Below are 16,954 nucleotides of genomic sequence, written 5' to 3'. Positions count from 1 at the left end.
GAATGACCCCCTGAATCACAAAGGCCCTCTAATTAGAATAAATAGCTCTTTTGAAAGTACTAAAAAAATTAGCGTAAAGAGCGAGGTATTGACGAGGGAGTAAACCCCACACATATACGTAATAATTTTTTCCGTTTTAAGTTTTAATGCTACTTTTTACTTTCAGTTGAAAAAACCTGTTTTTTTTAAAATTTCTGATCTTTTTTAAATAATGCTGGGAAATCCGGCGCAACCTTCATGGGAAACTCACTTCCCCATGAACATTTTTCATGAAGATTCCCCCGTAACCCCTCTCCCCCCCACGAGAAAAAATCACCCCTGATTACGTCTGTATACTTCCCAATAACCAAGGCTATATGTAAACAATGGGCCAAGTTCATAACTTGCAGCCCTTCCTTTGGGGACTGTGAGGGATTAAGTCATCCTCAAAGACGTACTTGTTCGATTTTTCGACTCTGCTGAAAAAAATGGCTATCTCAAAACTTTGATCGAGTAACATTGGGAAAAAGTGAGCGTGGGAGGGGCCCTAGCGTCCCTCCAATTTTCGGGTCACTTAAAACGGGCACTAGAAATTTTAATTTCTGTTTTAATGAGCCCTCTCGCGATGTTCTAGGACCACTGGATCGATACGATCATCCCTGGAAAAAAAAACAAAAAACACGCATCCAGGATCTTTCTTCTGGCGAAAAATACAAAACTCCACATTCTATCAGATAGGAGCTTGAAACTTCTTTAGTAGGGTTCTCTGATACGCCGAGTCTGACTTTGTGGTTTTCAATAATAATCTATAACTTTTAAGGGGAGTTTCCCTCCTTATTTGAAAATAAGGCAAGTTTTCTCAGGCTCATAACTTTTGATGGGTAAGACTAAACTTATTAAAACTTATATTTTTGAAATCAGCATAAAAATCCTATCCCTTTAATGTATCTATTGGTATCAAAATAACCGAGTTTCGGTTACTATTGAGCCGGGTTACTCCTTACTGACGGTTCATTACCACGAACTGTTTGATAAAAATATACACTGACGATGCAACCAGTGAAATCCATTCTTGTTTGAAGAGTCAAACTAACACTAAGGTGTTATAACTAATTGGAACAAGAAATATTTTTCGGTTCCCGGTGGGATTTGAAATTGAAAGATGATTCTAAAGACTGTCTTACGATTAGGAATTATAATTATTTGGAGATGAAGAGAAAAGGTAATGCACTAATTGCGCAGTAGAGCAACACTACTTGTAGAAACTATGAGGATGGCTAATTCGATTATTAACTGAAAACTCTAGTTTCTTTTTGTGAATTGAAAGTGATTGGAAGGCAACCGGCCCCGTCTCAGGAACTGTTTAGCTACCTTTCTCCTTCTGTGCCCCCCCCCCCCTCAATACATTTGATCATCTTTCAAGATAGTCATTTTTTACTAAACAGCTGAAGGGATAAATAAATAGGCCCTTATCGAGTCCTTGGGACACTTTGAACTCGTTAGAAATCATTAAGTAAGTATCAGGGGATCTTCAGGCAAACATACTCCAGAAACACAAAGAATTACTCAGCCCCTTTCCCCTTTTAAAAAATGGGACCTAATAAGTGATATAAAGTTGTTTTGAGACCAAAGTGTGAAAACTTACTGGGAAAATGATAGAAGGTTCTATAGATGATGAAAATATGTTTTAGTCTGGTTAGATAACCTAAGGTATTGTGACAGCCTTTTTTACATTTACTATCGATTGAGCCTCTGTGACCGCTGGAAGCTTATGTACGTCCATATTTCGTGTCACTTTTGACCTTCACTAATTAGAAATCATTCGTGATTTCGAATAATCTATATATTGTTATATCTACGTAACATCTACATTATATTTGCATAATAACAAACCATGAGGGTGTCCACCGCTAAGTTATTAGTTCTAGGTGTATATTTAGCCCTATTTAGAAAGGAGGGCATAATTTTCAGGATAGTGGTAGTAAGATTTAGAAAGACTGTTTTGGGGGAATTGAAGGATCCTACTCTTTTATTATAAAAACACGACATTCACAGGAATAATCCTGGTACATGATTGCCAATTTGATGGTTACTTATTATGCCAAGCACACTCAAGAAGTTTGCTCTCTTAGATGTGAGAAAAACCTGTTTTATCTGTTTGTATTCAGAGACAATTAGCTTAGGCTCAGTGGAAAAATTCGACGTAGGTATATCTTAATTAAATATTTAATACATAGAGTTTGTATTTTGGTTAGGTTATGTTTAGCATTTAACATAATGCGTTCTGGGTTGGTTGCTTTTCATAATTCTTTGTCGTTGTTTCAATAATTTTGTTTTTAAAGCTATACATTTTCATCATATTTCGGTATATTTCATTATGATTAACCTGACTTCACTTCACGAGTGTGTTTGTTATAATATACAAGTACCATCGATTTTTTGCAGTGCTACAATTTTTCTTCATGTTTTGGACGAAATAAAGAATAATCAGAAAAAACGCAGAGGAATTAATAAAAAGTACCGAGTGCCTTTTCCCCGTGTTTCTTTTTGAAAGATGGCGCTGAGTTGATATAACCTTGATCGCCTTTTTGATGTGTTTGTTTCGAAAGATTGGCGCTAAGTTTGAAATAACCAGACAAAAAGTTTGGCCTAAAACTAATCCAATCACAATTAAACGGATCTTTTTTTTTTATTATAGCACCGAAAATTGTTGTGTAGCATGGAAATTTGGGCAATTTTAGCACTGTAGGAACTGACTGAGGCGGCAACCCTGATCCTTATGCTTAATAGATTCTGTTATGGAACGGCAAAATGAAGGTGAAAGCGCTATAATTCTTATCGTAGTTTCCAACTATTTTGCGAGACGCTCCAAAATGAACTTGAGATTACGTCACCACAAGCCGGTAGATTTTGTGCCAAGAATGAATGCAAATACCTGAAACAAGCTATTCACACTAAAAGTACAGCTCAGTAGATTGTGTCTCTTTTATACCCTGCTAGTTTTTTATTTTAAGCGCTTCGGATTAAATTTATATTTATTTGGTAATTATCTTCGCTTTTCGTAAAAAATTCATTCAGAAATGCCTCAGTAGAATTTTAATGGCAAATATTCTGAAACGAAAATTTTGTAAACTAAAGGGAGATTTAGAAAATAGCCGGTGTAGGTTTAGATTAGGGGCTATTGAGAAGGAAACCAGTTAAGAAGATAATTCTAAATTCGAAACATGAAGAATAATTATAACTAACACATTTTGCACGCAGCTTTGCAACACTTTACCCCCAATCCCCCTAATGTACAAATTAATAGCCGAAATTAGATAATTCCATTTATTCTCCCAATATTTCTCTTGTTTTAACCCGTGTACCGGTAAGTTGAATGAATTGTGACGAAACAAGAACCGGAAAACGAGAGTGACGGGTGGCGGAATAATTTGGGCTACATATTTGTACATTATGGGGGGGGGGAAGAGCAGCAGCAGTGCATCCAAAATATGTTACCCACATTTCTCTGCATATTATGAAGTAAGAATAGTTTTCTTAACATGTTTCCTTCTCAATAGCCCCTAATTTAGACCCATACCAAAAGATCCTACCATGCTATTAAAAAGATTAATGTTTATCATAAACGTATTACAGTTCATATTAATGACTTACCACTAAAGTGAACATACCACTCGATGCTTTTTTTTATGCTCTTTACGAATATAATAATCGTTTCTATTGCAAATTCAAATTTAAGCACATTTTGACCTAATCTAAATATAAATAATTTTGGCACTGAGAAAATGTAGTATTACTTTGTCAAAAACGATCGATAAAACGGCACTGAGAACACCTAGTCTTATTTTCTCGAAAATGACCAACAACTCATACTGGAACTGAAAATTCTTCATTTTTAAGAGCTCAAAAAGTGCTTCAATTTAAGTTTGCAATAGAAGCGATTATTATATTCGTAAAGAGCACAAACAAGGCATTGGGTGTTATGTTCACTTTATTGGTTAGTCAGTAATATGAACTGTGATACGTTTACCTATCAAAACTCTCCACTTTTCGTAAAACTGTGTTTCTTGTGTTTTGCCCGAGAACTAAGTTACTTTTTTGAGTGGCCGCTAATCTTTGAATTTTTAAAGCTAAAACTATTTACTATAAAGCAGGGCTTTCGAGTAACAGTAGGGGAAGGGGGTTTGAACTACAATTTGGCTTGTTAACTCCTACATATAAATTTTCAAGCCCCCCCCCTCGACGTTACCCCTATTTAGAAATTTGTTTCTAGTGTCCTCGGCCGAAAGACTTCTTGTGTACAAAACCTTATTTGAACCCACTGGGATTTCGCCAGGATTTCATTTACTCTCGTAAATTAAATCCTAATGAACCACGAGTCCCAGGAGAATTTCCGAATTTTCTTGAATCTGTGTGAACTAGACACATCTGTACATTTCTAGTGCATCATTTGGACGGTCGCGTCCCCTCCCATGTGGTGGTGACTATGAATGGGGCCAAATTGTATTCGATGTCGAAAATTTTGCTTTTAGAGAGTTTCTCCCGATATAAAAGCGCAGTAAATGCTTCCGTGTCTGACCCATAAAAATTTCAGTTTTTCTGGTGGGTTTATCCTGCTTAATGTCTTGCGAGATCAGCCAATCAGAGGACTTTCATTACCAGTTCTTATGGAGGGACCTCGACCAATGATCACATAGAAAAGGAATGCGTTTTTCCAAATTCCAGGGGGGAGGGAGGGTTGGCTTTTTCATACCAAAAATAAGTTGTTTTTTTTAATCTAGGGGGCAAAAGATACTATGAGGAAAATAGCCCCACTCCCCCCTTCCCAATTGACACACCTGTACTTTGGCTCACAGAAATCGCAACATTGCGATGATATATTGTTTTTTATGAACTTAAGGTCCCATCACGTTATGTTGCATCAGCATCTCTGTTTGAGCTTGGAATACGCAACACCGGATCCCCAGACCTGTGAAAGGGACTTTGATATACTTGTACCAGTCGGTCAATTGGACTTAAAGAAATATCAAAGCCTCTTCAAGTGGGAAGACTAGCCACTTACTGTGTTACTGTTACAGAGTGGATAACTTTTGTTATGCCCCAAGTATTTGAAATGGACTTGAAAAATTCAACTTTTGTCGTGTATTTTGAAATTTTTTTCACATAACATTATGAGCCACGTAAATTAATGGCTAGATTTTTGCTAAACAATAATCTTAGAAGAGACAATCTTATGTAGACATGAAGTTGCCAAAAGCTGCTCGTTGATGCGAATTCACGAATATTACATATCCCAAAAGCATAATAAGCTGATTCTTTACAGTGCCTTACTACGAACTGGATGTAAGTGGCTTGTTCCACGTATTATTCCATATGTTACCAAATAAAGGTACGTTTTCATGCATTAGTTGAAATAAAATAGAGGGTTTATTGAACGTTTGTTTTACGGAGCGTTTTTCACCACCGAATGTTTCCGTTGAAATACTATCCTGTACACCTCTAAGAAACGCTCGTAAAATAAAAATATAAACACAAAAAAAACGCTTGGTAACGCCGAGTGTGTCTCGGGCCTTACTGTAAACATGGGCTTTACCTAGCTCTTATATTACAAAAAAAAAAAAAAATATATGAGAACAAAATTATGTGCCAAATTATCAAATTTTCAACTTCTTGCAAGATTCTCACCCAAAAACTCAGTGGGGAGTTATTTTCCTTATTCCTCTATATTTTTCCGCGAATGCTTAAGTGAGAAGTTGTCCGCTTAAAAAAAATTACGTGTATCAGGTGGCGCACGCCATATGTGGCGAAAAGGGATGTGACTGGACTGAGATGGATCTTGCTTGTTGTAGTAAGTGGCGGCCGAGGATATGCACAAAGTTTTGTAAATTGGGCCACCCCTTCTATTTAAGGGCCTTCCATGTTAAACTTGTTGCCATAGCGAATTTTTGATATTGATAAGGAAAAAAGTTCAAGAAAAGTAGTCAATTTTTCACTATGAATTATAGCATGTGGAAAAACATGGAGCCGGTTTCCTTAACCTAGCACGTGGATTCGCAATTAAGACGTCGACTTATTTTATTTTTAAAAAGACAGTGGAGGAATTATAAAGACAAACTTTTTTAAAGGTAAAGGTAAAGGTCCGAATATTTTGGCTTCTTGTCCAAAAGCCTTTATCAACAGGACATAAAGAAAAAAAGATTAACTTAAACTGAGCAAAATATACAAAGAAAATGGAAAAATAAAGCGTAAACCCTATGCAAAAACAAAAGAAAAGAAAGACTCAGAAGCAAAGGTAATACGGTATGAACTGCAATGATCCACTGGCAAATAAATCAGTTATAGCATTGAATAAGAGCTAAGCTTCAAGGAATACAAAAAAAAAAATGCTTTTCACAACGCAGTCTCAGTATTTCGCGTCCCTGCAAACTCGTTTCCTTGACTCAGTACAAACTAAATATTGTTTTAATTCAATAGTCAAATAATGTGTTTAATTTATTTACTTAATCTAGTTTCAAGAAATGAGTGCTGAAGCATCTAAAACGGGAGCCAATGAGAACATCAGCGACATACTGGAGAATTCAGATGATGATTATGATGAAATTGGTTCAGCTAGTGTCAAGTATAGGCCTATTGAAGTGGATTCTGTTGTTTCTGACGATGTACTCAAGCTTAATGACTTAAAAACACAGTTCGATCTTGATGAAGGCGTAAAAAGTCTATTAATATCTGATAAAAAAGAAAAACTTCGGGGAAACAATGATGAACAAGAAGAAGTGTTTGATGAAGAGGGCGAAGTTTATGATGATGAAACCTTTGATGGGTAAGCTAAACTATCCTGACTTTTATTGACCCAACTAATACATAGAAGATTAGGGATGTCGTTCTTTTAAAATGATAGTTAATATACGAACGCACTAAAATAAAATAAAAACAATAATAAAATTAGCAAAAGCGTAAGCATTGAGATGTCATTTTGGGATGGCGCCACAGTCAAATTGATCTTCCTTGTTTTTCAATAGAAGGCACGAAAGTCTTAGGAAGGAGCTAAATAAGGAAATGGAATGCTTTAAGCTATAACACAAGTCTTGTTCCTTCCATGTTTTGTGACATTATGTTCTGTTCAATTATGGGTAAAATTAGCCTTTTGGACTAAGAAAGTTTTATCTATTATAGTCCAGCCACGGTGACAGACCTCGTCACAATTCGCTGTCTTTTTTTTTTTTTTATTGTTGTTTTATAAGAAAAGGCATTGTGCTTCTGAAAATGAGTTTTTAAATATAAGTTTGTAAATCTTCTTTTTAAAGATGTTACGAAGATCTTTGTTATTTTTGTTTTGTTTTAATTAGCAGACTTTAGGTGTCAGAGTTTAATTTTTTTTTTTACGATGTGATATTTTTAAGATTCAAATGAAGCATACCCATTCTCCGTAAAAATTGGAATCAGTATGTTCCATGTAAATAACTATGGGTTGCACGCGTGACATGTGCTACATTGTGTAGGCAATGCTAGAAAGCAGGTGACCCATCGGCAAAGCTTTTAGTAATTGTACGTTTATGTTATCGGGAGGAACTCTCTAGTGTTTTTTTTTTTTCTGAGAATAGTCCTTTAAAGCAAACTTGGGGGGATACAGCGTAGCTTCCTTAATTTGCAGGGATATAGTTAAATTGAGTGCTTAGAAATGTTGAGGAAGGCTAGCAACTGTTTTTGGGGTTGAAAGCTAGATTAGAAGGTGAAATTTATGCGCATACATGTACATACACGAGGGGCGTGCAATACGGGGGAAATCCTTTCTTCTAGGTCCTTCAGAAATCCCTCTCCCAAAAAAAAGTTAGAAAAAACGGAAGAGGTGGCTCAGGCCTCTTAACAGAGTAATACTCTTGATGAAAATCATATTATTAAGTTCAGCAAAACTAACAAGTTAGGGCCCTTTTACATTGAGATTTTACCAATATCGAAATTTAGCTAGCGCTAATTTGAACCAATCAGAAGTTTTCATGGGACAGCCATCTGCCAATTAATAACTGAAGTTTGAGTGTCTCATTAATAATCATAGTTACTGTATTTCCATTGAGATGGCTAGTAAAAGATGCGTGTTTACTATTTTGCGTATCTTTGTTTTCCAATGGGTTAATTGTAAATATGGACATGCCCAGCAAGGAATTCAGAAGTCTCTTTTCCAAAGGGGGTAGGAAAAATATTTGGAGAGGGACTCAAATCAAACAAGATTAAATAACATGTTAATTCTATGGAAAATATATGGAACTTACTGGAGCTAGTAGAAAGCCCAATTTTTGAATATTCGTTGCCCTATCCCCTTGGCGCTTTAGCTTCGGCCCTCAGAAATGACAGTTGCTTTGTCTGGTAAAGCCTAGTCTCTCTTTACTTTCCAAACATATATCTGAACTTTAAGCTTTTAGAGCTTACATGTTGCTTTGGCTAATCAAACAGTTCGTGGGAACGAACTATAAATAAGGAGTGATGCGGCTCAATAGTAGGCTAACCGACACTCTAAGAAATAGAGTCTTGATAAAAGTGGATACATCAAAAGAATCTGATTTGATTATTTCAAAGTATGTAAAATTTAACAAGCTTAATGTTCTTTATCAAAAGAACATTAATCAAAAGAAATTAATCAAAAGTAACAAGCATGGGAAAATTTATCCAATTGTTAGAAAAGAGGAAAGTCCCACCAAAACACCAAGTGATCGTAATGAAAATCATGCCATTAGATTTAGCATATCAGAAAGCCCAACTGTAGAGGTTTCGAGCTCCTAAATACAAAAATGTAAAATTTTGCATTATTTTGCCTGAAGAATAATCGAGGATCCGTCTTTGTTTGTTTTTTTGTTTGTTTTTCCCAGGGGTGATCGCATCGAACCAGTGTTCCTAAAAGATCAGGAGGGGGGTTATTTTATCAAAAAAAGTTTTAGTGCCCTATATGAGGACCAAAAATATTGGAAGGCCTATAAGCTCCTCCCTCGCCCCTATTTTCCTCAAGTCGTCCTAAACAAAAATTGAGATGTCCATTTTGTTTAGCATAGTCAAAAGATCTATGTCTTTGAGGATGCCTTACCTCCCAGAGCCCCTTAGGGAATGGCTGCAAGCTATGATCTTTGCGCATTGCTTACATACAGTATTGACTATTGGGGGGCTTACACATATTAATTTTGGGGGAGGGAGGGGGTACGCTGGAGGATGTTTCAATGGATGAATTTTTAGTGAATAAGGAAATTTTCCACTGAGGTGGACCTAGATTCCTGAAATTTTTCAAAAACGATCAGAAATTAAACAAAAACAAGTTTTTTACTTGATAGTAAGGAGCTGAGGTGTCGTAGGGGCTGGGGGGGTGGGTGGGCAAGGAGTGGTTGACCCCCAATAATATGGGAAAAATTATTATATATACCCTTGCCCCTTGACTATCCGGATGTGGACCCCTTTCTCCTCCCCCAGTTAAAATGCTGGAGATTCGCCCCTGGTAAGGAGTGACATTAAGTCTTAAAGGAACAGAAATCATTACGTATATGTGGGGGCTTCCCTCCTCAATGCCCCGCTCATTACGCTAAAGTTCTTAGAACTTTTGATAAAGCTTATTATTCTAATTGAACGGCTCTTGTGTTTCAGAATAATTGGAACAGAAGGTCAATTTTTATCATAAAGAGCGAGGTATTTAGGAGGGGGCAACCCCTTCATATACGTAATAGCTTCCGTTTGTTTTAATTTTTAATGTGGCTGTTTACTTACAGTTTTTAATTTTTTTTTTTTATTCTCTTCTGAGATACAAGGTAGAAATAGCCTGCCTCATCCGTTTCATAGAATATGTCAACAGAGTGTTCGATTCCTTCTTTGTTGACATTAATGTCATCTTTTGACGACATACAACAAATGCAGGCTGTCGATAGAAACGACGAATCGAGCACCATATTTGGAAAATGCTGTCCATTTATATGGACAGCCAAATCAAGAATTGAAATGAAATGAAGAAAGAATTGAAAAAGCTCAGTATAGTTTATGCTTTTACTGTAAACACTAGAAAGCGTTTGCTAGAAAGATGCTGAAATCCTCAAACACTTATTCAAGAAATGCAGTAAAGCAGAGAATCATCAAAAAGCTATTAAATCATTTCGTTTTATTTTCTAGATACCTCTTGCTGTTAAAAACCTTTAATGGGCTTGCTTCTTCCTGTCGTGTGTCTATCGTGGGAATTTGGGGAATTTTATCGCTACGGGTCTACGCAATGTGTCATAAATGTTGATATTTTGGGTGTTTTGATTGATGACGGACTAGGGGACGTGTCTGGGGGCGTTTCCTATTCAGTGCCTTATATCCTTCACTTATAGAGGGACACATGTTGACAAAGATCATTCTTACGTTAAGTATTGCTTATTGTAATTCACTTTTATTATATTTGGTGTTCAAAAAGGAATTAAGAGTTATTGGATTTGTGTCTCAAAGCGCACATTGTGACCGATAACAATTATAAATGAAAAAAAAACAAGTTTTTTAAAATGAAAATAAGGAGCAACATTAAAACGAACAGAAATTACTCCGCATATGAAAGGGGCTTTTCCTCCTCAACGGCCCGTTCTTTACGCTAAAGTTTGACTCTTTCTCTTAACTCTATTTTTAAAACGACAAGAAACTTTAGCGCAAAGAGTGGGACATTGAGGAGGAAAAGCCCCTTTCATATACGGAGTAATTTCTGTTCGTTTTAAGTTTTAATGTTGCTCCTTGCTTTCTTTAAAAAAAACCCGTTTCTTTATTTAATTTCTGGACGTTTTTGAATTAATGCATGTTTTGATCTTGGCTCTCTGCACTTGAATAATTAAAACGAAATTTGCATATTAATTAATTGCAATTAATCAGAAGATTTTGAGAAAAAATGAGCGAGGGAGGAGGCCTAGTTGCCCTCCAGTTTTTGATTACTTAAGAAAGCAACTAGAACTTTCAATTTTTTACAAACGTTTTCATTGGTAAAAAATATACGTAACTTACGAATTAACTTACGTAACGAACTTCTATATTTGTATGTTTTTATTGGGTATATGAGGGGGTTCAACCCTCGTCGATACCTCACTCTTTACATTAAAGCTTAAATTTTCTCCCAATTCCTTAAGAATGACCTCTGAATCACAAAGGCCGTAGAATAAATAGTTGAAATTACTAAAAATACTTTAGCGTAAAGAGTGAGGTATAACGAAGAGGTAAACCCCTCATGTGCGTCATAATTTTTGTTCGTTTTAAGTTTTAATGCTGCTCCTTACTTTCAGTAGAAAAAAACTTTTCATATTTATTTTTTCATTGTTTTTCAAATCATGCTAGAAAATCCTGCGCCACCTTCATTGAAATTCTCTTACTCCCATGATAAGTTTCTCCATGGAAATATCCTCCCGCATAACCCCCTCCCTCAAATCTCCCCCTCCCCAAACCAAAAAATCCCCTTGAAAATGTCTCTACGCTTCCCAGTAACCATTACTATATGTAAACACAGGTCAAAGTTTGTGACTTGCAGCCCCTCCCACAGGTACTGCGGGGGAGTAAGTCGTCCCCAAAGACATAGTCATCAGATTTTTCGACTAGGGTGAATAAAATGGCTATCTCAGAATTTTTATCCGATGACTTTGGGGAAAAATGAGCGTGGGAGGGGGCCTAGGGGCTCTTAAGCTTTTTGGTCACTTAAAAAGGGCACTCGAACTTTTAATTTTTGTTAGAATGAGCCTTCTCGCGACATTCTAGGACCATACTTAAAAAGGACACTCGAACTTTTAATTTTGTTAGAATGAGCCTTCTCGTGACATTCTAGGACCACTGAGTTGATAAGATCACCCCTTGGGAAAAAAACAACAAAAAAAAACAAACAAAAACAAATAAACACGTATCCGTGACCTGTCTTCTGGCAAAAAGTGCAAAATTCCACATTTTTGTAGATATGAGCTTGAAACTTCTGCAATAACGTTCTCTGATCCGTTGAATCTGATGGTGTTATTTTCGTTAAGATTGTATGACTTTTAAGGGGTGTTTCTCCCTATTTTCTAAAATGAGGCAAATTTTCTCAGGCTCGTAACTTTTGGTGGATATAACTGATCTTGATGAAACTTATATATTTAAAATCAACATTAAAATTTGATTCTTTTGATGTAGATATTGGTATCAAAATTCCATTTTTTAGAGTTTCAATTACTGTTGAGCCGGGTCTCTCCTCTCTACAGCACGTTACCACGAACTGTTTGATTATTCTCTTATCCTGCTTCAAAGTCTAACTTACAAACTCTCCTGCTATTGGTCGCTTAGTGGCTTGCTAAGCGCAGAGTACTTGTAAATTGTTTGTATTGCAAATATTCTTGTAGACCTTATACCTTCTCAATATAGATGAGAACACTAGTATGAACACTAGGTGGCCCTCTCCTTGCCTGGGCGGTAGCCCAAGCCTTCAGCCCTCTTGAATAGCCCTTGCTTTGCCCAAGTGACAGCTTGGGTCTTCAGCCTCCGCAACCGGCTCTCCCTTCATTGTGGAGGAAACTTGGCCCTTCAAAATTTGATCCTTCGGCACTCGTGAATGAGTCAAGCCATATATCAAAAATGGATTACGCCATTTTAACGGGAGTTTCACCAACTTTCTTTTCTCCTTCATCTACAAACAAACCTGAACAACTCATGCCTCTTCTGGTTTTAACCGTAAAATATGCCCCAAATTTTTATAATGTTTGATTTGTTATTTTAGGAATGCATCGAACATAAATATACGTATAAACATATTCAGCTTTATATATAAATCTGCTTACACCACTGCAAAATAATCAACTTCTCAAATTCCACTTGGCCAAAGCTGAAAACTTTTCCACATGTTCGTCATCGAATAATTTCGTCAATTATTGCCTTCTTAGACAACCCGATTCAGATTGTACGCCAATTATTCTGATCAAAGTGTAGGCTATCCCAAATGTGACACAACTTGAGTTCGCTTTCTGAAATTAAATGAGCTGAACGAGTCCAGGGTGACTAAAATTACTGTCTTCTGTTGGCAGTTCTATAGTTTTATTATGTTGTTCAACATTTTGTGAAAATTATGGCCAATCCAAGAGCATTTAGAACTGAAAGTCTTGTATTGAGTTTTGAAAAAGATGAAAAAGAGGTAGGACAGGTCATTTCAAAAAGATTTTTCTGGAAAGCTGAAACTATTAGACATAAAAGAGATTGGTTTTTAGCAGAACAATTGCATAATGTGGAGGCACAATTTTATGGATACATATTTAAAAAACAGCCAACAGTTTCTTTGTTGTTTTCTAAGTTTGCTCAGAGAGTCGAAAAAATTGGAATAAGAAGAAGGCCGCAGCTATTGGATGCCAAGGAATGTGAATACGAAGAATCTAGCATATCTAGGTACGTTCAATCCCCACAATCCTTTTGAATTTTTACCTTCTTTTTTTTTATAAAGAGGGAATTAAATTTAAATAACTGCAATTGGTTTACAAATGGCCACAGTGTATTACTAGATTTTCAATTTGGAACAGGATAGTGGTGAAAAAGTTAGACTTTTTTTCCTATTACTCGTGTCAGAGCATTTTATCTTGAAGCTTTGGGCAAAACAGTCAATATTTAACTTACAGAGTGAGGAATTAATTTTAAGGATGGTTAAAATCGCCCATATACATAGGATATATGAGAAAGATCTGTGTTATCAATGTCTATTATTATTTTAGCATTATCCTACAAATCAATTGTGAGTCAAAAATCGCTCCCTCCCCCGAGATATGGGATCTTTCAACAGAAAAATATCTTGCACAGGTATACAGATGTAACTGGAGATTCTTTTTATAATTGTTCGCTATCTCGGTTTTTATGTCTTTACGTTGGATTTGACCCCCGTTCAAAACATATAAACAAATGCATATTTCGAAAACGCGATTGCTTTGTCATGTACTAAACAAAACTAACACATACAAACAAACAAAGAAAATATTAAGGGCTTTTTCTCTCGTGAAAAAAATTATTGTAGAATGTTTTCTTTCTAGCTGTTTTTTCTTTCTTTCTATTAAAGATATAAAAAAAAACTGACATTTTGGCGCTTAGAAGAAGTATAAAAAGTAAAGATAAAAAAAGTGAAATTTTGGCGCTTGGGAGAAGTCGAAAAATTAAACTGGATTATTTAGAAAATATTTCTATTGTAATTTAGCATGGAAAAAAAGGTAATCGGGTTTTCTCGAGTACGCTTAGCTTTTAGACAACGATTTTTTAAAGCTAGTTTGTTAAATTTTTAACCTTTGACAAAATAAGAATTTAAACATCACGAACGAATAAACATTGCGTACAAAAATGGCTACTTTTTGAATTCAGCAATGCAAAATGACACAAGAGTTGTTTCTAAGAGTCTTTTAGTATCCAAAACACCAAAGTTTCAGAAGAATGAATTTTTTTACCACAAAACATGAATCGAATAAAAAATTAAGATTTTAGGTTCAAACGTAGCCAAAAAAGTACTAACATACTCAAAATTCAATAGTTACAATAGATCTTGGCTTTTGAATCTGCAAACAAGTTGAAACCGTGGAAAAAGCTGCCCTGTCCACAGATAGCCTCCCCCTCAGGATTTTGCGGAAGGTTCTCTCCAAGGGCATAGCTCAATCAATTTTATGGGGGGCCAAGGGGGATCCATATCCGGATAGTCAGGGGGCATGAACTATGTAATAATTTTATAGTTTTTCTCCGAATTAGTGGGGGCAACTACCCACTCCCCCCCCCCAAAGAAAGAAACGACACCCCTGTATCTCCCTGACCTTGATACTTTTCCAGCTGGAAATCAAATTTGCGTGCAGAAATAGAACTGTCGATCGATTCCGTGAATATTTTGGTTAGTTCCAGCAGAGGATTAATAGCCTACCTAGTGTATGATTCGTTAACTACACTATGTTGAATTTACATTATCGTTATATTCCGTTAGTTGGGAGAATATTTAGTAGGGGTTTGGCGGCTAAACAATTTTACAGCAGCTAAAAACCAAGTCGAAGGGGTACCCTACCGAAAATCCCCCCCCCGTTTTGGCATAAGCAAAACAACGTCCCTAATTTAGGCACTTTTCCAGCCGGAAATCAGATTCACGTGTAGAAACTAAACTGTCCTCAGTTTCCATTAGGATCTTCAATTGAGTTCCAGCCCAGGAACAGTTCCAATTTCGTTTCCGAGTGATGCTGGTGACTTCTGCACTTTGTTTGGCTCTTGTTTCCTTGGCATTTGAAAAACTGGAATGACCTAGCAGTGCTTCGATTCCTGTCATAGTTTACCTTCTTGCCAGTGATTTTAGAGCAAAACATGGATGAATAAAACTCATATATATTTTAAAAGTGAAAAATCAACAGTTAATGTTCTCGGATTCTACCCTATTACCAGAAATTTTCATTTTCCAAGTAAAAAACGACTGTATAATATTAGAGGAGTGACATTATTTCTTTTTACATTTAATGACAAAAATAACCTATCTCTCAGTATGATGATTTTTGTCATGGCTTATCTTCTCGTCAGTGATTTTGATGTAAAACGTGAATTTGTTACATAAATGAAGGAGCTGTTTTAGGCTCTGACTTTTACTGTAAAACCTGTTTTGATGTAAAAGAGGAATATATAACGTAGACACAATTTTTATGCTTTATTAACTCCTTCGGGCGTGCACGCAGTGATCTGTTTTGATGGAGGTAAGTGGAGGAGGGGGCAAGTTAAATCAGCACAGGGCAGGTGAATTTTATGAAGAAGATTCCATGCGCACACTTGATCGTCCTAGCAATTTATTTTTGTCAGGCATTCTTCTAGTATTTCAGAATTTAACATAGGCTAATAACCTATGGAAATAGTAAAGAAGATGATACTCTATTTAATTTACATGCTGATGCATTTTTTTAAAATATACTGTTTGGTACTTGTATATAATATGGTATACAGTCGAGAATTTGAATCTACATATCAGATAATAACCGGTTTATACCTGTCAGAATTTGAAGATTAGCTTAGGCTAATTTGAAATCTACGTTGTAGGTATATTTTATTAAGTATGTAATATGTAGAGATAGTATTTTGGTCGAGTTAAGTTAAGTATTTAATCTAATGCTTTCTGTGCGGCCCCCCTCCCTACCATAATTCTTTGTAATAGTTTCCATAATTTTGTTACTAAAGTATTGTATTTTCATCATATTTTTGTATATTTCATTAGGATTAACCAAACTTCACCTCTCGATTGTTATAATATATATATAATATATAGTTTTTAAAATATATATATATATATATATATATATATATATATATATATATATATATATATATATATATATATTTGGTGGTAATAATAACGATAAATGTTATTGTAATAAATCTTATTTCTTTTGGGGATCATTTTGTGCTCCTCTGCAGGTGATACCCGGGCCACGATAGGCCCCTTTTCCTCCTTTGTTACGTTACTACTGTGGATGGCAAATTTTCTAATTGTTTGAGAATAATCATCATTTTGATGAAATCTTCCACGTTTCTAATTGAGACACGATTTTTTTGCAACTTCCAGCCTTCTTAAGTTGGGGTATAGATGTTATTTCTTAGGTAATGTAGTCGACACACTCCTCAGGTACGTCCTAAGCTAGAATGGTATATTTAAACAAACGGTAGCTTTCAATAGTGACTTTTGAATTGAAGCGTTCTACCGCTAACATCCAAAAAGGAAAAGTTTGTCTTTTTAGGTATAGGGGGGGGGGTGTCGATTTGAAAGACGAAAAACTGAAGGGATTATGTGGGAAATAAAAAAAAATATAGGTAACATTAGAAAAGGATGTTCTTTGGGGGCCGCAAGGGCCAATTGTCACCGTCGTGCGTACCCGCGTTAATTAAGGTATAACATTTCAATCCAGGTTCAGGGTTGGTTGACTCCTTGACATTTAAGTTTTTGGAAGGACATAAAAAGCTAAGTTTGACCTTCTCAAATACGGGCATCGGGCCTGAG

At 35.9% G+C, this 16,954-nt stretch overlaps 1 protein-coding gene across 4 annotated transcripts in view; it reads left to right on the top strand.

Annotated features, from left to right (window-relative positions):
* The first annotated feature begins 2,914 nt into the window (after positions 1-2,914).
* Positions 2,915-16,954, top strand: part of LOC136037337 (protein unc-13 homolog 4B-like) — a 140,431-nt gene continuing 126,391 nt past the window's right edge. For 2 of the 4 annotated variants that reach the window (XM_065720056.1, XM_065720047.1), the window contains exons 1-2: positions 2,915-3,021; positions 6,489-6,799. In XM_065720056.1, the coding sequence (XP_065576128.1) occupies positions 6,498-6,799 (302 nt within the window). In that variant the 5' untranslated portion in view covers positions 2,915-3,021; positions 6,489-6,497. Of the gene's footprint in view, positions 3,022-6,488; positions 6,800-13,025; positions 13,357-15,132; positions 15,378-16,954 lie in introns of those variants that run through there. The other 2 variants (XM_065720037.1, XM_065720012.1) reach the window with 2 other exon arrangements.

The sequence above is a fragment of the Artemia franciscana genome, chromosome 2, assembly GCF_032884065.1.
Source record: "Artemia franciscana chromosome 2, ASM3288406v1, whole genome shotgun sequence".
In the NCBI taxonomy this organism is placed as follows: domain Eukaryota; kingdom Metazoa; phylum Arthropoda; class Branchiopoda; order Anostraca; family Artemiidae; genus Artemia; species Artemia franciscana.
This window is presented reverse-complemented; position numbering and strand designations above follow the sequence as displayed.